The sequence below is a fragment of the Rhinopithecus roxellana genome, chromosome 16, assembly GCF_007565055.1.
Source record: "Rhinopithecus roxellana isolate Shanxi Qingling chromosome 16, ASM756505v1, whole genome shotgun sequence".
NCBI lineage: Eukaryota > Metazoa > Chordata > Mammalia > Primates > Cercopithecidae > Rhinopithecus > Rhinopithecus roxellana.
This window is the reverse complement of record NC_044564.1, coordinates 47,328,369-47,356,102: the sequence shown is the minus strand read 5'-3', so window position 1 is coordinate 47,356,102 and position 27,734 is coordinate 47,328,369. Positions and strand designations below refer to the sequence as shown.

The 27,734-nt window shown below is 42.9% G+C and overlaps 1 protein-coding gene across 6 annotated transcripts in view; it reads left to right on the top strand.

Annotated features, from left to right (window-relative positions):
* The first annotated feature begins 17,787 nt into the window (after positions 1 to 17,787).
* The window catches only part of GDA (guanine deaminase), a 111,495-nt gene continuing 101,548 nt past the window's right edge, over positions 17,788 to 27,734 (top strand). For 2 of the 6 annotated variants that reach the window (XM_030920406.1, XM_010375842.1), the window contains exon 1: positions 17,965 to 18,087. In XM_030920406.1, coding sequence (XP_030776266.1) covers positions 17,965 to 18,087 — 123 coding nt within the window. Of the gene's footprint in view, positions 18,088 to 27,734 lie in introns of all 6 variants that reach the window. The other 4 variants (XM_010375844.2, XR_004054096.1, XR_004054097.1 and 1 more) reach the window with 4 other exon arrangements.

Genomic DNA, 27,734 nt, shown 5'->3' with positions numbered 1-27,734 from the left:
ATCCCTTTATATTAGTCCGTTTTCACCCTCCTGATAAAGACATACCTGAACCTGGGAAGAAAAAGAGGTTTAATGGAATTACGCTTCCACATGGCTGAGAAGGCTTCACAATCATGATGGAAGTCAAGAAGCAGCAAGTCATATCTTCCATGGATGGTGGCAGGCAAAGAGACAGAGCTTAGGCAGGGGAACTGCTCCTTTTAAAACCATCGGATCTCATAAGACTCATTCACTATCATGAGAACAGTGCAGGAAATACCTGCCCCTATAATTTAATCACCTCCCACTGGGTTCCTCCTATGACACATGGGAATTGTGCAAGTTACAATTCAAGATGAGATTTGGGTGGGAACACAGCCAAACCGTATCACCCTTCTAGGTCCAATTTCAAGATTAACTAACTGGGAGAATATGCCTGAGAGTGGATTCTGAGGGTGCCCAACCATGGTAAGTACAAGAAAGTTTGAATACAAAAGAGTTTACCGATATGAGAACACTCTCCCATGACACAGGATATAATAATACCCTGGCAGGGACCTGAGGGAGGGTTAGTGCACACTGTAGGATGGCTCCTAGGAGCATGGAAGAAACAATGCCTCATACTAGTGACAAAATTGCTGTGACAGACAGCATTACACAATGAAGAGAGCGAAGAGTTGTTTGGCATCTCTTCTCTCTTGCCTAATTTGATGGTAAATGACAAGTGCAGATATCTTAGCCTATTTTTAAAATCATGTCATCACGCTGAAGATTTCCAAATCAGTCAAGAGGATGCAGTTGGTGTCAAGACCTGTACCCCCAAAAGTACCCCAAAGAGCACTACTATGGTAGTCCAGAAACACTGAGAGACTGCCAGACTATTGAGGTTTTACTGGACCCTAAGTAATTATAGTTTCTGGAGTTCCCTCACCCCCCACCACTCCAACACTAATCAGAACAATATCCCTGTGCCCGACTAAGCTGTCAGATTTGTGACTCTGGCTATGAGACCCCCTTATGCTGGGCTGTTTGGATATTTGCACTTGACTGTGAGACGGGTTCCATTACTACGAAGGACAAAGTGAAACGAGGGAAGAAAAGGAGGCAGTTGGGTATCCCCTGTGTAATAATCAATTTCAGGTGAACTGTTCTTCTCTGATAACAAGAAATAATTTTAGTTGGCCAGGTGTGGTGGCTCACACCTGTAATTCCAGTACTTTGGGAGGCCGAGGTGGGTGGATCACGAGGTCAGGAGATCGAGACCATCCCAGCCAACATTGTGAAACTCTGTCTCTACTAAAATACAAAAAAATTAGCCAGGCGTGGTGGCTTGTGCCTGTAGTCCCAGCTATTTCAGAGGTTGAGGCAGGGGAATTGCTTGAATCTAGGAGGCAGAGGTTGCAGTGAGACAAGATCATGCCACTGCACTCCAGTCGGGGGACAGAACAAGACTCTGTCTAAAATAATAATAATAATAATAATAATAATAATAATAATAATAATAGTTGTTGTTATTATTATTGTTATTATTATTTTAGACTAGGAAGCAGTCTCTGAGCTTTCTTTTTCAGTCCTTAATCTGTATTATCTATTGCTTTGCAGGTTCTAGCATGTCAGCTATTTTATTACATGAATTCTTTTCCATTTTAAAAATCAGCAATGTGAATGATTTTGACACCACTTGGACTTCTTTGATCTATGTGAACATTGTTCTTTGGGAATGTCGAGCTGGCAAGGCTTGATTTTAGATTAGCAGAGTGACCTTAGCCCACGTGGCAATTATTCCCTGATCATTTGTTGCGAAATGCCACAGCCTTTCATCATCCTGATTTCTCCAGGGCAGAGTAAATGTTCACTCTGGTTACAATGTAAGGAGAATTGGGAAAGCCCTCTTATTTCTTCTCACATAAACTGGCTTCTTAGAAATATTCTCCCAAACAATGCTAGAAATTCCACTGTCATAAAACACTGCTGTGACCCTATGAATACGGTCCTCTGTATGATGCAGTGCTGCTTCACTGCAAGGTTCAAGATGTGAGCTGTGAGGGCTCACTGTGCGAACCGAAACTATCCCCAGTCCCCTTATATTGGAATTTGAGTTATCACAGCAGTGTGCTATCAACAGGTTCCAAGGTTTAGCAATCTGGTCCTCTGGGTTACACATTGAGCTCTCCCTGTATTTCTCGTGTAGTGTGTAAGAACCTATCAGATTGTCTACTTCTTGTCTAAAGAGTGAAAATCATTGGTGGGACAAACATCAGGAGGATCATGAACAAGAGAATTAGTGGAGGGAGTAGCGAAAGGGAAGGGTCTTGGCAAATAGGGATGAACAGCCCAGTTTTGGGCTGAAGTAATTTGATCAAATTAAAGACCAAATAGGGCCATGAAATGGGCCTTGAACTACTTGTCAAAGGCCCAAGAATCTTAGAGAGCTAATGTCATCTTAAACATGACATTTAATGTTTATCACAATTCCTTCATCTGTAAAATGCAAGGTACTATGCCTGCTCTACCTGGCTCCCTGGCTGAGGGTGAAACCTAAATTTGCATTTCTGAAAACTCTCCATAAAACCTACTTTGCTCTAGGAAGGCCATTTATTTATTTATTTATTTATTTATTTTTTAGACGGAGTTTTGTACTTGTCGCCCAGGCTGGAGTGCAATGGCGCAATCTCAGCTCACTGCAACCTCCGCCTCCCGGGTTCAAGCGATTCTTCTGCCCCAGCCTCTCAAGTAGCTGGGATTACAGGCACCCGCCACCACACCCAGCTATTTTTTTTTTTATTTTTAGTAGAGATGTGGGTTTCACCATGTTGATCAGGCTGGCCTGGAAATCCTGACCTCAGGTGATCCACCTCCCTCGGTCTCCCAAAGTGCTGGGATTACAGGCGTGAGCCACTGCACCCAACTGGCACTTGGTTTTGACGGTGTTGTAAGCATGCATGGATTCTGCCTCAAAATTTATTGGGAAAGAAGTTGGGTAAAAAAGAGTACATAGAATTTAATTAATACTTGTGAGTCATATGAAGAAGCAGAAGAGTTTCCACTTGGCAATTTCGCCTGGTAGCAATCCTGGAACTGTTAGTACAGAGCTGATTCTAGTCAACCAAACTCCTTTAGGCAAATCATGGTACTGGGAAAAGAAGTGGTTGGACATATTGGTCAATGATATGCAATTAACTCTTCAGTTTCTTGTTGGTTACTTCGCTGTTGTGCAATATTGCTGTGGAACCACAAGGTTCTACAGTTCAGGGAAGACAATGTCAGCTAAATATAGCCTACTCCACTCATTTTTTTCTCTACATCAATATCCACAGTTAGCTCTTTATTGGCAAGATTGATTCATTTTTACATTCTTACAATAAGTACTTTTTTTTTCTTAACCAAAGATGAATTAAAGTATGGTTCTGAACATCATGGCCTACGTACGTGTGTGTGTGCGTGCGCACATTTTCAATTTCAGTCAACAAAAGTAATCACATGATCAAATAATAAAAAATAGCAATAATATTTTGAGCACTTTTAATATTCTAGCTACTATGCCAAGAATTATATGTGTATTATTTCACTTAATTCTAATAGTGAAATAAAGTAGCCATTTGTATTTTCATGTTGAGAAAGTGGGATTTAAGATGATGCCACATGACAAGGTCACATAGTCATAAGTCGCAGATCCAGGACTCAAATTCAGCTTTGTCTGATTCCACATCCCAGGCTCTTATTCGCTTTCCTCTCCTATCTTCACCTAAGGGCATCTATTCTGAGGAAGGTGTGCTGCTTACTGGGGATAGAAGGTTGAACAAAGTAGAAATTATTTCTATCCTCGATCAAGCTCCTGTGACTTCAAGAATAGTTGGCCAGGCGTGGTGGCTCACGCCTGTAATTCAGCTCTTTGGGAGGCTGAGGTGGGCGGATCAGGAGGTCAGGAGATTGAGACCATCCTGGGTAGCTGGGATTATAGGCACCCCCCACTACACCCAGCTAATTTTTGTATTTTCAGTAGAGATGGGGTTTTACCATGTTGGCCAGGCTGCTCTTGAACTCCTGACGTCAAGTGATTGGCCCTCCTTGGCCTCCCAAAGTGCTGGGATTACAGGTATGAGCCACCACGCGGGGCCTGTTTGATTCTATGACAATAGTTTGACATTTATTTCCCTAACTTCAGGTATTACAAATGGCACCTACATTGATTTCGTTCTATTTGTAACTCTGTATTGTAATTAACTTTTTTCTTTAAATCCCATTTTTCAGACTTAAACTCAATTATTTAAGTAGAAAACTTTACACAAAACCATAAATAAGAAACCAGCTATACCAAATCAATAAAAGGAAGGCCAGCAACTCTTACTATAAATGGAAGGAAACCATAAACATAAATGTATTATAAACAAAATAATGTTATTGAATTCTAGCTAGATACTGTGGTCTATAGAAAGTTCTAACTCTGAGGTCTTTGTCTCTTTTAAAAAGAGAAATTAACAAGTCTACAGAAATGTTAAAGATTTTTTATAACAAACTGAGCCTGTCTCCTAGATTTAAGAAGGATTTAAAAATCCAAATGTAAACAATGTTCTCATTATGTGATTACGTGTAATTCAATATTGCTTCATGCAGTGCCCGTGAGATAGCTAAAATCAGTCCTGAAGCACCTAATGTCATCTCACACTTTATCGGTTGTTCATATCGAATATTTTCTAGTATACGCTGTGCTATTCTTAATTGCCTTAAAAAATGGTAGAATGATGAATCTGATGGGGAGAAAAAGTCTCAGAGCAATCACCATCATTTTCAAATCCTGGAAGATTGACATGTGAGAGAATACTGGTTTATTCTTATTTGTCCCAGAAAGTTCTACCTAGCACAAACAGTGACATTTTCAAATGCAACTTTTGGCTCATTAAAACATATATATGAGACTGGGCACCGTGGCTCATGCCTGTAATACCAGCACTTTGGGAGCCTGAGGCAGGCGGAGCATGAGGTCAGGAGATTCACCATCCTGGCTAACATGGTGAAACCCCGTCTCTACTAAAAATACAAAACAATTAGCCGGGCGTGGTGGCGGGCACCTGTAGTCCCAGCTACCGGGGAGACTGAGGCAGGAGAATGGCGTGAACCCAGGAGGTGGGGCTTGCAATAAGCCGAAATCATGCCACTATACTCCAGCCTGGGTGACAGAGTGAGACTCTGTCTCAAAACAACAACAACAACAACAACAACAACAAAAATACATATGACTATTAAAACTAACAAAGAAAATGATCATCACTCAAAGAACTGAGCTTTCTGCTTCTGAAAATTAATAGCAGACCATCTTTCAAGAATAATACAAATGATTTCATTGGGAAATTGGAGTGAAATTTAAGATCCTTTAAAATTTAAGATCTTTTTTTTTTTTTGAGATGAAGTCTCGCTCTGTCTGCCCAGGTTGGAGTGCAGTAGTGCCATCTGGGCTTACTGCAAGCTCCACCTCCCAGGTTCACGCCATTCTCCTGCCTCAGCCTCCCAAGTAGCTGGGACTACAGGCAGCCGCTACCACGCCCAGCTATTTTTTTGTATTTTCAGTTGAGATGGGGTTTCACCGTGTTAGCCAGGATGGTCTCGATCTCCCGACCTTGTGGTGCACCTTCCTCGGCCTCCCAAAGTGCTGGGATTACAGGCGTGAGCCACCTCACCTGGCCCTAAGATCCTTTTTAACTCCACAATTTTCTAAGACTCTGTGATGCTTCTAGAAGCTCAAAGATCACTGAACATTTAAGATCCTATAACTGAGGATCTTACCCCAGATTAAGATTTTCAGTCTCAGCACTATTGACATTTTGGATTGAATAACTTTGTGGTGGGAGGCTGTGCTGCTAAACATCTTAGACCCCTGTTCTTTTCTTATTAGATGCCAGTCATGACCACCTTACCTTCAATTGTAACAACCCAAATTATTTTCAGACTTTGCCAAATGCTCCCTGGGGAGTGTAAGAATTAAATAAAGAGGAGAGAAACACGAAGGGTGGCTCTATAGTCAACAGTGGTAGGTTTATTTTAAACAAACCTGAGAGAGGCTGTTGGCCGAGTTAGGTCAGAGCCACATTCTCTTACAGACCAAGAGTTTTTTAGGACTCAGGGTGGGAGAGTTTATCAGAGGTTGGAACTGCCTCTGTGTCTCCTTGTTGTGCTTATCTGGGAGGGAGAGTTGTGTGTCTGTTCCCACACATCTTTCTGCAGCTGCAGGCATACTCCCATCCCGAGTCTGCTTTTGGCTTCCCTATCTTAGTGCACGAAGGGAGAGGAATGTGCTTATTAAGGACCACTGTTTTACTGGGGCCCATTGTATGAGGGTGAAGTTTGGCAGTTACCCAAGAGACTTCCCACCACCTCCCTCTGTGCCCGAGCTCTTTTATCTGTGTTTTACTGTCTGCTCTTTCTAGCAGCTTGTAGTTAGAAGAGAAGTGATTGTCTTAAATGCATGAGGCTAGAAAGGGAGCTGGAACTTAAAGTGGTGGTGTTTGTCCAAGATGATGGTGCTCCTGCTCTGACAGGGAGCAGAACCGCTCTTAGTTGAAAATCACTGCCCCAGACCCACTTCTCTCTATACATCTACTCTTCTGAGGCAGGAATCAGTATCTCACGCATACTTCTACTGTTGCGCTTAACGCATCTAACAATCATCTATTGAGTGTCTACAGCATGCCAGGTACTGCATTAAACACTGTTTCCAAAGCAGCAAAGGAGACAGATCTAGTCCTCACAGAGCCTTGTGATGGGTCGATGGAGTATGCAGGAGTTGAAGGGGGAAGAGACACACCTGCAGACGGTTTATCACAGCCACATGTGTGCCTGTCAGTTTCTACCATTATCTTATAAACTTCTTAAGGATGAGAGTCATGACTTTTTAAACTCCTTCAATTTCTAGGGCTTAACAAAATACCTGGAATATAGAAGGTGCTCAACAAATGTTCATAGACTAAATGAATGAGAGTAAGAGAATGGGTAAAGGCGAGAACTGGTAGCAACACATTAAAAAACAGTGACAACAGCAACATCAATCATATTTAGTTGACTAGGGAAATAGGAGAATTTATGCAATTAAGTTTTTATTACATTTATGAAACATTTGTGTCATTGTATCTTTCCATGCATTTCACGTTATATTGTTTTTATGGACATAGTCCATCATCCTAACACATCTAGCAATATCTAAAAATATGGACAAGGCATGGGCTTCTATTCCTCTTTCAAGTGCTTTACCTTAAGGTTAAAACAACTAAAAATTTGATGAACAGAAATGATCAAAGTAGGACATTTTTATGTGACTTGTTTGAACCAAGCATTTTGGTGTAGTTGGTCAAACACAGCTTTACTGGATTTTGTAATCAATTTTAGGATGACATGAGGAATGGGTAAAAATTATACACATTAATGAGAAAATTGACATTGTAATATTATGTGTTCTGGGCCATTAAAATATTTCTCCATTGAAATACGTACATCAAAATGTCCCATACCAAGAAATGACCATAATTAGCCAAAAGGAAGTACATTCCTTATGGCACCAATATGTTAAATGCCTTTCTTCTAAGTCATGGTGACCACATCTCTAACCTGAATCCTGTAGTCTGAGATCTAAGGGAAGATAAGTCTCTAAATAAAAATGGGAAGAGTCATTCCAGGCCAAGTGCAGTAGCTTACTCCTGTAATCCCAGGGCTTTGGGAAGTCGAGGCAGGAGGATCACTTGAGGCCAAGAGTTTGGGACCAGACTGCATGCAGTATAGGGAGGCCTCCGCCTCTAATAAAAAAAAATGCTCCATTATTCATTTCATCTTTTTACCCTTCCTCCTGTGATTCTTAGTGTGAGGGCAGGGAATCTCAGTTTTATATCCTACACAATGCATAGCATCTTACTCATAAGAGGCACAAATAAGGTTTTGTTTTGAGAGGAGAATGAGAGCATCTTGCAATAACTAATTTACATCAGGTATTCTAGTATACTTTATCAATATTTATGCTGGTTATATTTCTAATTATATCTGTGCCTATCAGTTAGTTGTCAGTAACTTTTAGTCAAAATCCTATACCTACCACACCCTAATAAACACCTGCTGCTGCCCAGCATCCATTCACCTTCTTCTGGACACTATATTCCAAGTTGTCTGGGAACCCCGCGCTACCCATCCTGAATGCCTGTACTTCCTCACCTACCTGCTCCTTAACTAACAGATGGGGCATGAGATCCAGATCAGAGTGTCACACATCACACTGCCCTGGCTATAATGCTTTTGTTATTGTTGTTAGGGCTGGGCATACCAGCCTATTGTGGCAAATAAGATGATGAGTTTGGTTTTTGTATTTTTCTGAAACTTTTGGGAAAGGTTGCTTCACTTTTTCTTCACCTGAATTTGAGAGTATAAAGTATAGAGCTGTTGTCATCACCCTATGATCATGAGGAGGGAGATGTCAGATAATGGAGTGTGTGTGGAGGAGAGAAGGAGAAGGGAAGAGAGAGAAAAGAGGAGGAAAGAGGGCAGAGAGAGAGAGAGAAGTTGGGTGCTGTATACATTGACTGAACCTGCAACAAAGCTGTGCTGTCAGAAGAGAGGGTGACCATAGATTTTTCGTTGTTGCTGTTATGCAAAACAGTATATTCCCATTCCCATTTAGACTGCGGAGTTTTAGCTGGTTTTTGATTGATTTTGTAATCAATCTTAGGATGACATGAAGAATGGGTAAAAATTATACATATTAATGATAAAATTGACATTGTACTATTATGTGTTCTGGGCCATTAAAATATTTCTCCATTGAAATAAGTATAGCAAAATGTCCCATATCTGGAAATGACTGTAATTAGCTAAAAGGAAGTACATTCCTCATGGCACCAAAATGTTAAATGCCTTTCTTCTAAGTCATGGTGACCTGAATCCATGTAGTCTGTAGTCTGAGATCTAAGGGAAGTGAAGTCTGTAAATAAAAATGAGAAGAGTCATTCCCGACCAAACAGTAGCTTACACCTGTAATCCCAGGGCTTTAGGAAGTCCAGGCAGGAGGATCGCTTGAGGTTTTCTGTCACTTTCAGCCTTGTCTGAACTTACATGTGCTCCAAAGCCCAATCACATGTTCTTCATTTCATAGCATGTTTTGGTAATATGGACACTATGGCAATTTTAATGCTCCATGGGGGAGAATGAGTGATTCTGAACTGGAGTTTTATTGTATATAACATAACATTAATTTGTCTAATATTATTATTTACTGATTCCCTATTATATGCCATTCCACAAAGAATTCCAAAAACGCAAACCACACTTCTAAAAGCAGCAACAAAAATTGCTTCTCAGAGATGGTTTCTTCCCTCTAATAAGAGGGCTGGATTCTTGTCACAACTATAGTTAGTGGGTTTTGCATTTTATGTGGAAGAGTGTTACATAAATGGTTACTTTCATTTATATATAATATTAAAAATCATCCCTTTAGAAATATACACAAAGGAAGGAAGTTTTGACACTCATAGTTTTTCCAATAAGTTTAATTTTACCTATTCAAATAATATTGTGAGAATTCCTTAGAACTTTCTTTTTTCCTTAAAATCATTGTTATGACAATTTAACTTGAGCTTCAGTTGGTTTTTACTTTCCGTATGAAATTTACACCTATCTAAAGGGGCACTAATTGTGTAGCATCTGTTGGGATGATAATGTTTGGCTTTCTGCTAGAGTGGAGTCCAATCTCATTATGGTTTCCAGGAACACGCATGCAACGACTCTCAGCACCTTGGCTAGCATGCATTGTTAGCTGGGGCGAGCGTCTTTTCACTTTAGATCCACTGTCAGCTCAAACCAGTTAAGCTGCACATTAATAACTTTGGGAAAAACCAATGCTTCTCTGAGATCCCCAGAATGAGAGCCTAATAGGATTCATTTCATGCCCTACGTCTCAGTTGTCAATGTGGCACATTGGAGATGTATAGATTCTTCTATTTCAAAGCAGAAAAGTGGCAAACTAGCTTCCAAAAATGTGTGAAATCATGTCAGAGGCTTCCCGACCTTACTTCAATATTGATCAACTTGGAGTCCCAGGGTGCTTAGGAGGACTGCTCAACAAATTCAAGCTGTGTTTCTTGAGTCTAACTTTTCACAAAGGTTTAACAGAATTTGTCCAACTTGAGACAGGTTGCTGGGCTAAAATGTTAGACCTGCTTTTGGTTTGAATTATGTGAACTCGACATGCTAGACAGTTGATGTTCATCAGAAGCTCTGATTGGTAGTTATTTTGGTCTTTGATGAATGAAAAGTGGGGAAATATTTCATTTAACAGCTTTAATTGAGTTTCTATCTTGTACTAGTTTTCTTGATACAATGTAAAACTTAAGGCACATAAGTAGCAGAAATAAGGAAATGAATCCTTGGGAGTAAAGAAGTAGGGAACCAAATGGCCCAGCATGGTGGCTCACCCCTGTAATCCCAGCACTTTGGGAGGCTGAGGCGGGTGGATCACGAGGTCAGGAGTTCAAGACCAGCCTGGCCAAGATGGTGAAACCCTGTCTCTACTAAAAATACAAAAATTAGCTGGGCGTGGTGGTGGGTGCCTGTAATCCCAGCTACTCGGGAGGCTGAGGCAGAGGCAGAGAATTGCTTGAACCCGGGAAGTGGAGGATGCAGTGAGCCAAGATTGCACCACTGTACTCCAGCCTGGGCAACAGAGTGAGACTCCATCTCAAAAAACAAAAAAAAAGAAGTATAGAACCAGTGATAGCACGTGTGATAGCACGTGACCTTTCATCTTGCAGATGAAGAAACCAAGGCCCAAAGTAGAATGACTTTGTCAAGATATCATTGGCTTGTGACTGAGCTGGAATAGGAACTTATAGATATTGATTGTATGTATTGCTTACTTTGATAGTAAAAGTGGAATACCTTTTTCATTTAATTAATTGATTAATTAATTAATTAATTTTCTTTTTTTGAGATGGAGTTTCGCTCTTGTTGCCCAGGCTGGAGTGTAATGGCACGATCTTGGCTCACCACAACCTCTGCCTCCTGGGTTCAAGCGATTCTCCTGCCTCAGCCTTCCTGAGTAGCTGGGATTACAGGCATGTGCCACCACTCCCGGCTAATTTTGTATTTTTAGTAGAGAGGGAGTTTCTCCATGTTGATCAGGCTGGTCTTGAACTCCCGACCTCAGATGACCCACCTGCCTCGGCCTCCCAAAGCATTGGGATTACAGGCATGAGCCACTGTGCCTGGCTAGAATACCTTTATAATCCATGTTGGAGCATAAATGTACACAAAGTAACACAGGTCAATAATTTTTTTTTTTTTTTTTTTGAGGCGGAGTTTTGCTCTTGTTGCCCAGGCTGGAGTGCAGTGGCATAATCTCGGCTCACTGCAACCTCCGCCTCCCGGGTTCAAGCGATTTTCCTGCCTCAGTCTCCCAAGTAGCTGGAGTAACAGGCATGCGCCACCATGCCCGGCTAATTTTGTATTTTTAGTAGAGACGGGGTTTCTCCATGTTGGCCAGGCTGGTCTCAAACTCCTGACCTCAGGTGATACGCCCGCCTCGGCCTCCCAAAGTGCTGGGATTACAGGCATGAGCCATCGCGCCTGGCCCAAGAATATTTGCTTTGAGCCTGCTGTCATGGTAGGAAGCTGGAATCAGCTAAATTTTACTAACGTGCTACCAGATTCGAGGGATCAGCACTATGAGTAGGTGATGGGAACCGCTGCCTACATGCTACTTAAAACCTTCCAGCCAGAAAAATATCTCCCTGCACCTGTCTGGCATAAAACCAAAGTCAAGTTGCAACTCATTCCTCTCATTCTGTTTTCCCTTTTTCTATAAAATTCAGGTGAAATGTATGCATTTCTTCAAACTTAATTGCTATTCTAAGAAGTAGAGGTAGCTTTCCTCTTCCCTACTTTTCTCATCTGCAAACTTCTAGGCTACTATCTTTTGTCTTTTCTATATTTGAACTTTTCTAAGTAAACCACAAGGGTGCTAATGGTGATAATATATCTGGATAGTGAGATAGGGTATTTTAAAATGTTCAAATCTTAAAAAATAAACATATGCCTATTTTTCAAGAGTAATATAGTAGCTATTTAAAAATAACGGACTTCTGGCCAGACGCAGTGACTCATGTCTGTAATCCCAGCACTTTGAGAGGCTGAGGAGGATGGATCACTTGAGGCCAGGAGTTTGAGACCAGCCTGGTTACAATGGGGAAACCTCATCTCTACTAAAAATACAAACATTACCCGGGTGTGGTGGCAGGCGCCTGCAGTCTCAGCTACTGGGGAGGCTGAGGCAGAAGAATCACTTGAGCCTGTGAGGCGGAGGTTGCAGTGTGCCAAGATGGTGCCAGTGCACTCCAGCCTGGGCGACAGAGTGAGACTCTGCCTCAGAATACTAATAATAGTAACAATAGACTTCTTTAAAACAAGTAATGTTAACTAGTACACTAGAGCATTGTTATCAATGTGTCACTTCAGCATCAATCATTAAGTGCCTTTTATTATATTCGTATCACTTAAGATTTGACATGTAGTATATATAATAATACGACATTCACTAATTATGCTAGGGAAATGTTACAGTAATACTATGAAAGCTATTAATTCCTACTCCTAGAGGTGGCAGAGAGAAAATATATTAGTGTAAATTCCTTATGGGTAAGACAATATCTGTTTCATATAGTCATACCCACAGTGCTTAGCATGGTGCCTATCATAATATAGATGTCCAATAAATATTTGTTAAGTGAACAAACTGTTAAAGAATATTTATAGGGACTAGCACTATATCCTCATAAAAATTAACAAAATATGGATTGAGCCATCTCTCTATTATCAGTAAACAAAGGTGGGATACTCACAGGCATAACCACACTATACAGATAAAGTAGTTTGGGGGGGCCAAGGGTGCTGCTTCTATGGCTAGGCAAACCCGGGTTCTCATCTAAGAACTGGAAAATGGAGATCATTATGATTTGCTATCCATTAAGGCTTCCTACTCAGAAGAACATACAGTTTTAAAAGGAATGCATTTATCCCATCTCAAATTTTTGGTGTATCTTTTTTTTTTTTTTTCTCTAAAGCATAACGAGCTTGTCAGAGTTTCCATGGTGAACACAGGGCACCATGGAAACTGATAGATTTAGCTACACGAAAAGAATAAATAAAATAGGCAGGCATTTATTTCACTGTACAATGACAACTTCTCTCCTAGATAAGAGAGAAAAGTGGCTTCTCATTTAAACTGCTTCCCTGCACTCTGTACCTCGTGAAAACCTGAGTTATTCTCGCTGGCCCATTCTACTGACCTACGCTGATTGGATTCTTATTTTTCTCAAGGTCCATTATTCCCTTTAGTTTTACTGCAGGCTAGATCTGAGTGTCACCAGCAACTGTTGGAAAACCATGTACAATGTGAAAGTTGTAGATGACAGCCCACAGTGCGGTGGCCAAGTGAGTCATGGCAAAACTGAATGAACCATTCCTGGGAGTTTACTGTGATGAGACAATGTGTGAGAACAACTGGACTCAAGATGTAAGTCCATCCTATACTAACTGCATAGGCAAGCCAACCTCCCTGAACCCATTTCCCCATCTGTGGAATGGTTAAAATACATCCTCTTCCTATTTTATAGGGTTGTTGAGAGGCTCAAAATTAGATAGTAGAGGAGAAAGCCTTTTCAAACAGTCAGGTTCTATTTAGCAAGAAGGACTGATTGACTAAGCTACAGGTATAATTACATTCACGATATGACCAAAATGTCAAAGCTAATCATGCTATGGTCTAGGTTTTGGCCTCAGGCAATTAGAGGGTTAGAACCCGCTGATCCCACCCCAGTAGTTGGGGAGTTTGGGGACTACTTGGCTCCGTTTGAAATAGAGAAAATTGAGATTGTAAGAAATGAAGTTTTTAAATTTTTCTGTATGTTTGAACATTCTCATAAAATGTTGGAAAACTAAATAAATGAAATAAAACTCATTCTTAAGTTCTAGTCCCAGTGAATTGTTCACCATTAGCACACACCCACTATAGCCTCTTAATTTTTATCATTAAAATATAGGCAGTAGAGCCATCTCCTGCAATTCAATATTCATATAAATCTATGGAGCACCTCCTAGTGACCAGGGACTGTGTTAAGGTGATACACAGAAAGAAAGAGGACATGGTCCTTCAGAAAAACACAATCTTCTTTGGGGTATAGATGAGTAATGGAACAATTACAGCACCCCCACAAACTCAGGGGAGGAAGACTTAACACTCTAGAGCAGAAATGTAAAGATATCCTGGATAAAGGTGAGGGGGGTGGGGGGAGTGGGTGGGACAATGAGGCAGATATGGTATGAGGTGGTAAAAGGGCACCACAGGCAGAGAGAAGAGTGTGAGCAAAGCGGATTCAGAGCATATGGGAGAGTGGAGGTAGCCAAACCTGAAGAAGCAGCCAGGGAATATTCCATGCCAAGGCGGGGTTCTTTTTTTCTGAAGGAAGTGATATGTGGGGGTGGAGCACTAATGGTTCTTGGGCTGTGTTTTGAAGGTGAATATGAAAGCTCTGTATTCCCTTTTTCCTCCAAACCTCTGTAGCCAGGATAATATTCCCCTGGGGATACCAGAATGGGAGTCAAAATTGCAGGAGGACCAGCAATTTAAAGGAGTTGCCAAGTCCGAGAGTGGAGTCTCACCCTGTTGCCCAGGCTGGAGTACAGTGGTGCAATCTTGGCTCACTGCAACCTCTGCCTCCCGGGTTCAAGCGATTCTCCTGCTTCAGTCTCCCTAGTAGCTGGAACTATAGGTGTGTGCCACCACACCTGGCTAATTTTTTATATTTTTGGTAGAGACGGGGTTTCACCATGTTGGCTAGGCTGGTCTCGAACTCCTGACTTCAAGTGATCCACCCGCCTCGGCCTCCCAAAGTGCTGGGATTACAGGCATGAGCTACCGTGCCTGGCTGGGAAGCCAAGACTTCTTTTTTGTTTTGAGATGGAGTCTCGCTCTGCCACCCAGGCTGGAGTGCAGTCGCTGGATCTCAGCTCACTGCAAGCTCCGCCTCCCGGGTTCACGCCATTCTCCTGCCTCAGCCTCCCGAGTAGCTGGGACTACAGGCACCCGCCACCTCGCCTGGCTAGTTTTTTGTATTTTTTAGTAGAGACGGGGTTTCACCGTGTTAGCCAGGATGGTCTCGATCTCCTGACCTCGTGATCCGCCCGTCTCGGCCTCCCAAAGTGCTGGGATTACAGGCTTGAGCCACCGCCCCCGGCCTGAAGCCAAGACTTCTGACGTGTGGTTGAGCCATGCTGCCTGGCAGTATAGCACCCAGGGCTTCTGGATCCTGGGTACCGACAACTCGACTAGGAATGGAAGTGGAACTATGCATTGCTCAAAAGAGCTAAAATTTACCTGAGGAGCACTAATGCCATGTCACCTGGAGGTTCATGGCCAATCCTTCTGTTTAAGACAATTAATTTTTTAAAAGCATCATAATGATTACTCATCCTATAAACCACATAGTAACAACATTAAAAAACATCAGAACAAAATTCTCTACTTAGCAATTCCATTATCTCAACAGAATAACATGCATTGTTTGATGTACCTTTTCAATTCTGGCCAATATGCTTATAGCTTTTCACGATTTTAATCATAGCATAGAAGCTTTTTTTTTTTTTTTTGAGACAGAGTCTTGCTCTGTCACCAGGCTGGAGTGCAGTGGCGCAATCCCGGCTCACTGCAACATCCGCATCTGGGGTTCAAGCAATTCTCCTGCCTTAGCCTCCTGAGAAGATGGGACCACAGGCATGCACCATCACACCCAGCCAATTTTTATGTTTTTAGTAGAGATGGGATTTCACCATGTTGGCCAGGATAGTCTCAATCTCGACCTCGTGATCTGCCCACCTCCTCCTCCTGAAGTGTTGGGATTACAGGCGTCAGCCACCGCGCTGGGCCAGAAGCCATTTCTGAAAGCTTAATATTGTGGCTCTATACTCCCCTATTGTTTTTAATAACTGTAAAATATCAAGTAGATATATTCTAGTTCATAAAACTAGTCTCTTTTTTTGACATTTAGGTTTTCATTAAAAAAATTATTGTGTATCTGTTTTAGGAAAGTAGTACATCTGTCGGAAACATCTCATTGAATCCTGTCTCAAAAGTGACCATTTTCTTCACCTTTCTGTCCGAGGTTTTTGTGTATATAAAGTCAAGGGAATGTTTTCAGTGTGCTGGCTGTTGGTACTGCCGGGAGGGAGTGTGGTCGGCAGAATCAGGAGAAAGTGACAAGGAGCAGGGACAAGTGTAATGACCTCAGCTGCAGAGATTCCTAATTCTGAGTCCCTGGTAGGGTGACCAACCATCTGTGTGCATGGTTCTGAGGGTTTTCCTGAATGGCCTGACTTTCAGTGCTAAAACCAGGAAAGTGCCTGGTAAACCCAGATGAGTTGGTCACCCTAGACATTGGTTATGGGGAAGCTGAAGGAACTGAGAAGAGAATGAATCATTTTTGTAAGCCGGTTCTGTGTCATAAAAGCAGCAATTCAGAGAAAAACTGCTCACACACTACAATGAAACCCTCACCCTTTATGTAGGTGTCAAAATAGTTATTTGTCTCAGGCTATGGCTCTGCTCACAGAAAAACCATCCATTATTCAATAAACATGTATGGAACACTGGCATTGTTCTAGGCATAAGACACGTCCCCTGCTCCTGTGGTGCTTCTGTTACTGCTGTCTGTGTGTGTGTGTGTGTGTGTGTGTGTGTGTGTGTGTGTACACTGGGGAGAGGGAAACAGGAGTAAACTAAAAAACACAAAATAAATAAGGATGGATACAATAAATGCAATGGCAGAAACAAGATGGATTAGTGGAGTAGAAACTGCTGGGAGTCCGGTGCCACTAGCTTGGTGGTCAGGAAAGGTGACTCCAAAGAGCCTGACATTTGAGACAAATCAGTAGTGAGAAGAGCCGCCAAGTGAAGAGCCACAAGAAGAGCCTTCTGCCGCTTACGGGCAGAAGGAAGCGCACGTTAGAGGGCCCTGAATGGAAGCCAGCTGGGCTTCATGGAGGAACTTAGTGAAGGACCCTGTGGTCATTGTTTAGGGTGGGAACGCTGACCCTAGTTATGACCCAGTCCAAGCTCCATTTTCACAAGAGGGGATGATAAGGACACCGAGTCCCACGTGTCTTGTCCACAGTCTCTTGATTCCCAATTCAGCACCCGAGCCCACGCTACAATTGCTGACTATTTGACTTAAGAACTTAATTTTCTCCCCTGGTACAACTGGAAGTAAATAAAAGAGATTCATTTTACACGAGAAAAATTGGTATTGGAATTGTTTGCGGACAAACACAAGAACCAAAAACATTAGCCTCAAGGTGAAGAGAGGAACCTTGGGGTCCACAATGACACCCAGTTCCCCAGAGAGGTTTTGTAAGACATGCTTCCAGAACCTTCCAGGTGAGGACCAATACGAATTCTGCAGTCCACAGAAACTGAAAATGAAACTGGTCATAAGGTAGGCAGCCCCAGCTGACCTTTCACCTGGCCCTGAACTAATGCAAGTTCAGGACCTGAGTGCTACAGGTTGAAGAAGTAAGTGATCCTAAGAGTTGAAGGGTCAGAGCAGCCAGGCTGACACAACTCATAGAAAGTGGAGGAAGCGGATCTTGTGAGCCTCAGCTGTGGTTGATCTTGATAACTCAAAGAGTTAACACATCCAAAACTAACGCAAGGGTGGGGAGAAAGACCACACCCCACGGGAGCCCGGAGCCAACTCGCGGGAGAAAAATCCTATTGGCATTGAGGAGGTAGGGAGCCAGCCCCTGGGCGCGGCCTGCAGGGTACCGGCAACCGCCTGGGGAAGCGGGGGCAGGACAAGGCCGGAGCCGGTGTTCTCCAGGCAGCCGCCCGCAGCTGCACAGAGCCCCGCTGCGCCTCCGCCGCGTGCGCCCTCCTCGCCCCGCAGACCCGCGCTGCGCTCCGCCGCTGAAATGTGTGCCGCCCAGATGCCGCCCCTGGCTCACATCTTCCGAGGGACGTTCGTCCACTCCACCTGGACCTGCCCCATGGAGGTGCTGCGGGATCACCTCCTCGGCGTGAGCGACAGCGGCAAAGTAAGCACGCGCGGGTTCGAGCGCACTCCGACGGGCGGGAGGACAGGTGCAAGGAACCTGGCGCGGTGCTCCGCGTAGCCCGGGGTTCGCTCGGTGCGCACGGAGCGCCGCGGCTCCGGAGTTGAACTTGAGTCTTTGGCTCTTGGGCAACGCAGAGAGAACCCTGGCGCTAGGCTCGTGGGCTGGCTGGGGAGTTCCCAGAAGCCAGGAGCAGTGGCGTGCTAACGCCACAACTGGCTCGACAGCAGTCCGGGCTGCGGTAGAGCCTGGAGCAAGGATGTCACACCCCGCTCCCCCGCCCCCCGTTCCAATCCTAAAATACCGGCAATAATCTTCAATCTTGCTTCAGTCATCTTTGTTTTCAACACCTAGCACTGTGCCTGGCACAGGAGGCTCTCCATAAATGTGGTTGAATTTATTGTGAAAGAAATAAGAGGAGGGGTCATTTGATCGATGTTGTTTAGCGTGTCCAGCACATAGAACAAATAGAACTGATTTCATTCACCCTATCATTCAACAGAGATAATATACTAACGATGCAGGCTCCACAACTTGTAATACTAGACGGGATAGTCCGAAATAAATAATTCATCCATCTCTTTTCCTTTCTCTCTTTCTCTCTCTCTTATACACACACGCGTACAAACACACACACACACACACACACACACACACACACACACACTGCATAACCATTTGCATCAAAGCAAGCAGTTCCATTTTAACGTTCAAAATGTCTTCTTTGAATGTATCTTTTACACTTCCTTTTCCGAAATCAGGATTTCTACAAATGACGCAGGTAACTTGATGTCTAATATTTACTGTTCCATGCACACATATAGTGACTGTATCAGCCATGGCCTGGCAAGTTTGATAAGTGAAGCCATCCATTTGTAGAAGAAAAAATGATAAAATAAATATGGAGATGGGATTTTTTGAGCTGTTTTCCAACTACCAGTTTGGTTAGCAAAAGTACACATACTTGTGATTTGTCAAGTTGAAGATACTATTCTTGACTAAGATGCCACTGAATCGGTGACGGTTTTGAATCGTGACTCTTACATTTGGGGGTAACTAAACACTGTTTTCTCATGGTGCTTTAAAAAATACTTTTTCTATGCATGGTCAGGGAGCCTGCTGTTGTGTTTCCAAGGTGATAAAACTCAGAGCTCTCCCAAATGGGGAGATTCTGATAAACCCTGAGACTGATGAACCCATGCTTGGGGACTTGGTCCTCAAGTTTCAGGGAACTCAGGTTTGGGGCAAGTCCCAGGAAGCAAAGAAACGGATATTGCTAAACTGGTATAAGATTAGAGGTGTTAATCACAAGAAGCTATTCAACTCTTAGGTTTCTTTTTTAAAAATTAATTTCCCATATCCAGAATTTTAATTGGTAGAGTAGCAGGCGACTGGCTTTACCAGTGGAGAGGAATAAGAAAAGGAAGTAATTTGTCTAAAAAATACCTTTTGTGTTGCTTGTACAGAAGAAGAATAAAAGAGTTTCCTGGTCGGGTGCGGTAGCTCATGCCTGTAATCCCAGCACTTTGGGAGGCCGAGGAGGGTGGATCACGAGGTCAGGAGATCGAGACCATCCTGGCAACACGGTGAAACCCCGTCTCTATGAAAAATGTAAAAAATTAGCTGGGCGTAGTGGCAGGCGCCTGTAGTCCCAGCTACTCGGGAGGCTGAGGCAGGAGAACGGCGTGAACCCGGGAGGCGGAGCTTGCAGTGAGCTGAGATGGTTCCACTGCACTCCTGGCTGGGTGACAGAGCAAGACTCCGTCTCAAAAAAAAAAAAAAAAAAAAGAGTTTCCTGAACATGCAATTAGTAGTTGAGTCAGGGAGTCTATTCCTAACTAAAGATCATACTGAAGTTATAAATTTAGAAAATATGCCCTTCCCCCACGAGACAAAGTTCCTTAGGAATTGAATACAAAGGTGAGTTAGTCACTGGCTGGAATGTATGATATAGAGCTCCTGAACCAGTGGATTGCTAACTGTTGCTCTCCTCTCCTCCTAGGTGCAAGGCAGTTGATGCCTGGCTGTGTTTAAAGAGAGGGCCTGCCATACATGTTTCAAAACTTGACATCCCCCATTTCGAAATGGAGAATGTCTTGTTTTTAGAGTTGCTGGGATAAATATGTTATTTATTTAAACATTTCAAGGTTCAAAAAAGAAAATATCCCTTTGGAATAAAGAAATACGTTGAATTATTATGATCTATAATTTTTTTTTTTTTTTTTTTTTTTTGAGTCAGAGTCTCGCTCTGTTGCCCAGGCTGGAGTGCAGTGGTGCAATCTGGGCTCACTGCAAGCTCCATCTCCTGGGTTCATGCCATTCTCCTCCCTCAGCCTCCCAGTAGCTGGGGCTACAGGCGCCTGCCACCATGCCTGGCTAATTTTTTGTATTTTTAGTAGAGACAGAGTTTCACCGTATTAGGATGATCTCGATCTCCTGACCTCGTGATCCACCCACCTCGGCCTCCCAAAGTGCTGGGATTGCAGGCGTGAGCCACTGCACCGGCCAATGATCTGTAAATTTTTACTCCTAAATTTTTAGGAGCTCAAACCTTGCAATGAATCAGAAATATCTAGGGGTGCTTGATAGTAGCTGATTTCTGGGCATCATCCTCAGAGACTCTGAATCTATAGACCTGGAGTAAGCCTCAGAAAGTGGCATTCCAACAAGCATCCCAGGAGATTCAGATGCAGGTAGCGGGTGGATTACATTTTGAATAACTGTAGCACATAGTTCCTGTGATGGAACAAGTTGTGTGAAGTATCAGGAGCTTATTTCTCCATTGCAAGCTCAGATCTGGGGTAGCATCTCAGCAAGAGGGCACACAGCTTATTCTGTCCTTCTGGTCTCCCTTTTAGACTTTATTCCTTATTTTGTGTAACTTCATTTAGGCCCAGAGAATGCTAATGACTAACTGCTCTTAATACATTAAATTAAAGCTCATTCAAAAGCAGGTTAATTAAAAGAAATTATCTAGCCAACTTTTTGATATAAAGCAAAATACAGAGTTAGACTTTCTGCTCAAGTAGCATGTAGCTTTTAAGAATATAGACTCTAACATGTTTAATTCATTTGCAAATATTTAATCTTGAGATATTGCATGCTCAAATATTACTAAGTTGCCTGATTCTTCCCACACATATCAGGGTTGGGTTGACGGTAAAGATGCATGAAGATGCCTTGGGCCTTTTAATGCACACTTACCCAGAAACAAGTGAGGAAGAGATTAATTTTGGGGTTGTGCCCTGGGGTGGCAGGAGCAAGTCCAGTGGAGAAATAGAGACTTGGGTTCAGGTCAGAGTCTCTACCACTTACCTGTGCTGAGACCATAGGTGAGACCTAACCTGACTGAGCCCCTGTCTCTTCATTTGTAGAGTCAGATTTCCTTTTGCTATGTATTAAATGAGATAATGTATGAAAATGCCTGGCACTTAGTGGATACTTAACATGTACCATGTTCGTTCTATTCCACTTAACATGTACCATGTTCATTCTGTTCCCTTTGCCTCCTAGCAAATCCTTAACCTCTTGCTCACTGTGACATTTTTGCATGTTTTCACAGGGTGACATGCCAAGTGGTAGAGAAGGAAGCCATGGCCTGTGATGAACTGTATGGGGTAGTTGCAGAACCTTAGCTTTTTCTTCTCACTGCTTGTGTCATTGACCCTCTGGGACCCAAAGATGCACCCGGGAAGAAAGATCAAGAAGCATTTAGTGCTAGATTCACTAGCATGCTATCTTTAGTACCTCTTTTAGACTTGACAATGCCATTATTCCCACTAACAGATGAGGAAGTTGAGACTTGAGGTCATGCATTCAGATGTGGTGGTGTAGCTGGATTTTGAATTAGTATGGGCCAAAGGCCATGTTCTCTTTATTATAGCTGATTGCTTCTCTAGGACACAGTCCCAGACCTCAACAAATCTGCACTTTGGCAAGGGAGCTAAGACTTGTAGCTGTAGTAAAAGTGGACTCATTCCTGAGCCAAACACTGGGCTTATTGCTGGAGATAAATTGATGAGCAAAGTATGCAAATACTGCCCTGCCCTTTTGAGGTTGATGATCTAGTAATAAATTAACAGAATCTTCCACGACCTGTCAGAACTTGAACTTGTTAGGGGAAGCTTTCCCTAGTGAGAAGTGACATTGAAATTGTGATGTGAACAATGAGAAGTTAAGTAGGTATATTAGTCAATTTTCATGCTGCTGACAAAAACATACCCGAGACTGGGAAGAAAAAGAGGTTTAATTGGACTTACGGTTCCACATGACTGGGGAGCCTCAGAATCATGGTGGGAGGTGAAAGGCACTTCTTAACATGGCAGCAAGAGAAAATGAGGGAGATGAAAAAGTGAAAACTCCTGATAAACCCATCAGATCTTGTGAGACTTATTCACTACCACGAGAACAGTATGGGGGAAACTGCCCCCATGATTCACGTTATCTCCCACTGGGTTCATCCCATAACACGTGGGAATTATAATTCAAGATGAGATTTGGATGGAGGCACATCCAAACCATATCAGTAGGTAAGGTGGACAGGATTTGAGGTAAAGAAGAGCCTTTTAGGTTGGGAGAACTGCCTGTGCAAAGGCCCTGGGGTAAGAAGGAATGAAACAGTCAAGGTAGTTAGAGTCCAAAGGTTGAGAAGAAGGCTAACACAGGGTGAGGCAGGACAGGTAGGCAGGGCTACATTATGGAGGGCATCGGGGATGGTGGAATTGTGTCATGATTATATTTTGTGGTTTATAAAGGTCATTCTAACTTCAGGATAAATGTGTTGAAAAGAAGTTGAGTGTAGACAAAGAGGTCAGATAGGAGTCTGTTGCAGTATTTAGGTAAAATGGAATGTGGTTTAAATGAGAGAGGCAGTGTAGTTATCAATTGAGATATGAACTCCTAACAGTACCACTATCACTTACTACCTATGTGAATTTGATCAAGTTCCTTATCATTTGTATCTCCAGATTTCTTTATGCATAAAGTAATTATTATGGTCTACCTAATTAGGGTTGTTGAGAGGATAAAATGGATTAATAAGTGTAAAATATGTAGAATAATGCCTGGCATGTAGTACATGTCCATTAGACTTCAGCAGTTATTGTCAGCAATGAAGATGGAGAGAGGTGGACAGAATCAGTAGCTATTAAGATCAAGTTGACTGGATTTGATGATAGCTTCCATATGTAAGGTTGGAAGGCAAGTGCATCAAGAGTGGTTGCAAAATGTCTGTAAATGTTTGTAAATAGTACAGTGGGGTACAAGTTGACCAGTGATAGGAAAAGCTTCCTGAAAGAGGTGGTAGTTGAATTGGACCTGTTAGGACTGGAACATGCAAAAGAGGATTATATAGCCCTGGTGAAAAGAGTGAGCCAATGATCTTCAGTTCTGAAGACTGCTGGGAGGAGAAAGAGTTCTTTCTCACCTGAGACTACTTTACCAGAAGTTCTCTCAGGCTGAATCACAAATCCTAGTTATTGTGTATCATCCTTTCTTCCACCTTCCTGCCAAGCTCAGCAACTCAAAATATGCTGTTGGTCCTGAGAAAGGAAATTGGGCTAAGCCCTCCCTTCTGAGGCTGCTGAATAGGAGCTTGGCTTTCATCAGAAAGGCGCTTTCACTCCCAATTATCACAAGATCATATTGCAAATTTCCATTTTCTAGAAGGCTGATTGCTTGTTCAAAATGCTCATGGCAAACACTGTTGGCTACTCACTCAGCAGTCATGACCTCTTTTTCGTTATTAACACCTGAATTTGATCAGCCCGTAATAGACTCAGCCTGTGGATACATCATGGTGTAAGCCAGTCATGGTAATCCTATCTCCATTTACCAGATACTTGCTCTTCCAGGTTCCTGGTAGCTGAGGGTGGCTAGTGGTAACATTCTGACATACAGGAAGTTTGCTCAAAAGCTTCTAGGATGTGAAGGAAGAGAAGCCCTGCCTTTTTTGGATACTCTCATATGAAGAGAAGGTACTTAGAACTGCTGCTTCCACCATGTGAGACTGTGAAGAAAAGGTTAAGGGGATTTCAGAGACAGCAGCCCATTCTCTAACATCACTGAGCGGTTGAACTACCCCTGGAACTGTCTACCAGCAGACTTTTTTTTTTTTTTTTTAGATGGAGTTTCGCTCTTGTTGCCTCGGCTGGGGAGTGCAGTGGCGTGATCTTAGCTCACTGCAACATCCGCCTCCTGGGTTCAAGCGATTCTCCTGCCTCAGCCTCCTGAGTAGCTGGGATTACAGGCACCCACCACCATGCCTGGCTAATTTTTTGTATTTTTAGTAGAGATGGGGTTTCACCATGTTGGGCAGGCTGGTCTTGAATTCCTGACCTCAGGAGATCCACCCGCCTTGGCCTCCCAAAGTGTTGGGATTACAGGCATGAGCCACCATACCCAGCCCAGACTTCTTTTGTGAGATATGAAATGTCTTTATTGTCCAAATCTCTGTTAGTTGGGTACTGTTCATTGCAGCCCAATGCATCCTCATTACTACACTGCTTTTCAATGAACAATATTTTACACTTTACAGTAATAGCTACCTTCTCCTTCATCTCCTTATTGGCCTTTCTGGGCACCCATATCAATAGTCAAGCCCAGCCAATTTTCCTCTGGGATATCTGTGTGCATATTCACTTCCATTGCCCCCATCCAGCCCTTTACTGTCTCTGAGCTAAAATATGACAGGAGACACTTAACTGTTTTCTCTCATTCTAATATTTCCCCCACATTACTGACAATTGTTTTATTGGACCATGGGTAGTATCAAGTATCTCCCTCTTCTATAGCCATCTATGACTCACTATTGCCTCTAAGGTTCAAATGTCCTGGAAGATGTTCTAGACATTACATTATTTGGCCCCAACATGTTCTCTAATTCTTTCTGTTACATCATTTCTCTGTCTGGCAAGTGGGAATAGGATTACCAAGACTGGTTTACACCATGTTGTATCCATGAGCCAAGGGATGTCTATCCATGCAAATTTCTCCCTGTTTTCCAGCACATCATGTCCTTTTTTATGCCTCCACATTGTTGGCACCAATTTCTCTGCCTGGAATAGTCCTCCTTTTTATATCCCTATTTCCATTTTACTTCTATCAAAATGAAATCTTGCTCTCCCTTTAAGGCCCAACTCTGATCTTCTCTTTTTCACAAAGGTTTTTTGACCACCATTCCCAAGTTGAAATGAATTGCCCCTTCCTCTGTTCTTCCATAAAATTTTTCATAAATTTCAAATCAGTATTTTACAGGTAGTTAAGAACATGATTTCTAGAGTCCGATTATGTGAACTCAAATCAAAACTCTGCTACTTACTTGGACAAATTTTCTGACATAGCGGAGCCCCAGCATCCTCATTTAAAAATGTGGATTAAGGCTGGGCGCGGTGGCTCACGCCTGTAATCCCAGCACTTTGGGAGGCCGAGGTGAGCTCATCACGAGGTCAGGAGATCAAGACCATCCTGGCTAACACGGTGAAACGCCGTCTCTACTAAAAATACAAAAAATTAGCTGAGTGTGGTGGCGGGCACCTGTAGTCCCAGCTACTTGGGAGGCTGAGGCAGGAGTAAGGCGTGAACCCGGGAGGCAGAGCTTGCAGTAAGCCGACATTGTGCCACTGCACTCCAGCCTGGGCAACAAGAGCAAAACTCTGTCTCAAAAAAAAAAAAAAAAAGAAAGAAAGAAAATGTGGATTAATAGCACCTTGATAGAGTTGTGAGGCAAGTGAGATAGTGTGTTATTATTTTTCTTTCTCTGAAGTAATTATTCCAATTTGCCTTGGATTATACTTAGTTTTACAGAATGTTCTCACTCACTGAAATGATTTAAAGTTTTTGGAAAAAGAGAGGTGAACTGGAGAAAAGGTAACACTAAGTCATACTGTATTTCAGACAGTCTGCCAAATCCCTTACAAATCAACAACCTTGAGACAAGGTAAGGACACCATCACCATCATCATCATCATCATACCTACTTACCAATGAGGAAATGGAGGCTCAGAGAATTATTTTGGCTGCAGTCACAGCAAATAAGTGGCAAAGGCAAGACTCAGAGCCATGCCTGTCTGATGTCCAAGGTCTGTGCTCTCCAGGAGTCCATGCTGTCTTCTGTCATGGAGAGGGCCAAAACTCTTGTCCTTAAGGCCCCTTCAACATTGTCATGTTGTTTTAGCACAAAGTAAGCGGTCAGTAAAGTGTGTTGAATGTGATGTGTAATACAAAAACGAGGCAGGCAGATCACGAGCTCAGGAGTTCAAGACCAGCCTGGCCAACATGGTGAAACCCTGTCTCTACTAAAAATACAAAAATTAGCCTGGCATGATGGCGGGTGCCTGTAATCCCAGCTGCTTGGGAGGCTGACGGGGGAGAACTGCTTGAACCCAGGAGGTGGAGGTTGCAGTGAGCCGAGATTGTGCCACGGCACTCCAGCCTGGGTGACAGAGCGAGACTCCGTCTCCAAAAAAGAAAATAAGAAAAAAAAAATTAGTTTGATAGAACAAACCTTTCTCAGCAAACCCCACCTTAAAATCCAACTGTGCCAATATCAGTTTATTTGCAGCCCATCGATTCATGAATTTAAAAAAAAATTGGGCCAGGCACAGTAGCTCATGCCTATAATCCCAGCACTTTAGGAGGCTGAGGCGGGCAGATCATGAGGTCAGGAGATGGAGATCATCCTGGCCAACACGGTGAAACCCCATCTCTACTAAAAATACAAAAAATTAGCCGGACGTGGTGGCGGGCGCCTGTAGTCCCAGCTACTCGGGAGGCTGAGGCAGGAGAACGGTGTGAACCCAGGAGGCGGAGCTTGCAGTGAGTAAAGATCGTGCCCTCCAGTCTGGGCGACAGAGTGAGACTCTGTCTCAAAAAAAAAAAAAATAATAATAATATGTTCATCACCCCAAAGGGAAACTCGCGGCCCCATTAAGCAGTTACTCCTTATTTCCTCTCTTCTCCTCTGCAACAATCACTAATCTGCTTTCTCTATCCACTTGCCTGTTCTGGATGTTTCAGATAGATGGACACATATAATACATGACCTTTTGTGTCTGGCTTTTTAGACTTAGCATAATGTTTTCAAAGCTCATCCATGTTGTGGCATGTGTCACAATTCATTCCTTTTTATGGCTGAGTAGTATTCCATTGTGTAGATATACCACATTTTGTTTATCCTTTCATCAATTTATGGACATTTGAGTTGTTTCTGCCCTTTAGCTATTTGTCAGCAGTGCTGCTATAAATATTTCATGCACATGTTTAAAAAACCAGCTGGTTAAAAAAAATCTTTGTGTGGCTTCCCATTGCCTAACCCTGTGATAAACCCAGGCTTGGCCTTGCTGACTGTTTGCCCAACCTTCCATGTTGTTACATTCCTTTGTGTCTGTGTCCATGCTCCTTTTTCACCTTCCATCTGCTGGATGGATACACCTTTCAAGACTCAATTTAGGTGTTACTTCCTCAATGAGATCATTGCTGACATAGCTTCCTGCCTTCCTTCCACAGGCAGAGTACAGTGGTGTGATCTTGGCTCACTGCGATCTCCACTTCCTGAGTTCAAGCAATTCTCCACCCTCTGCCTCTCAAGTAACTGGGACTACAGGTGTGTGCCACCACACCAAACTAATTTC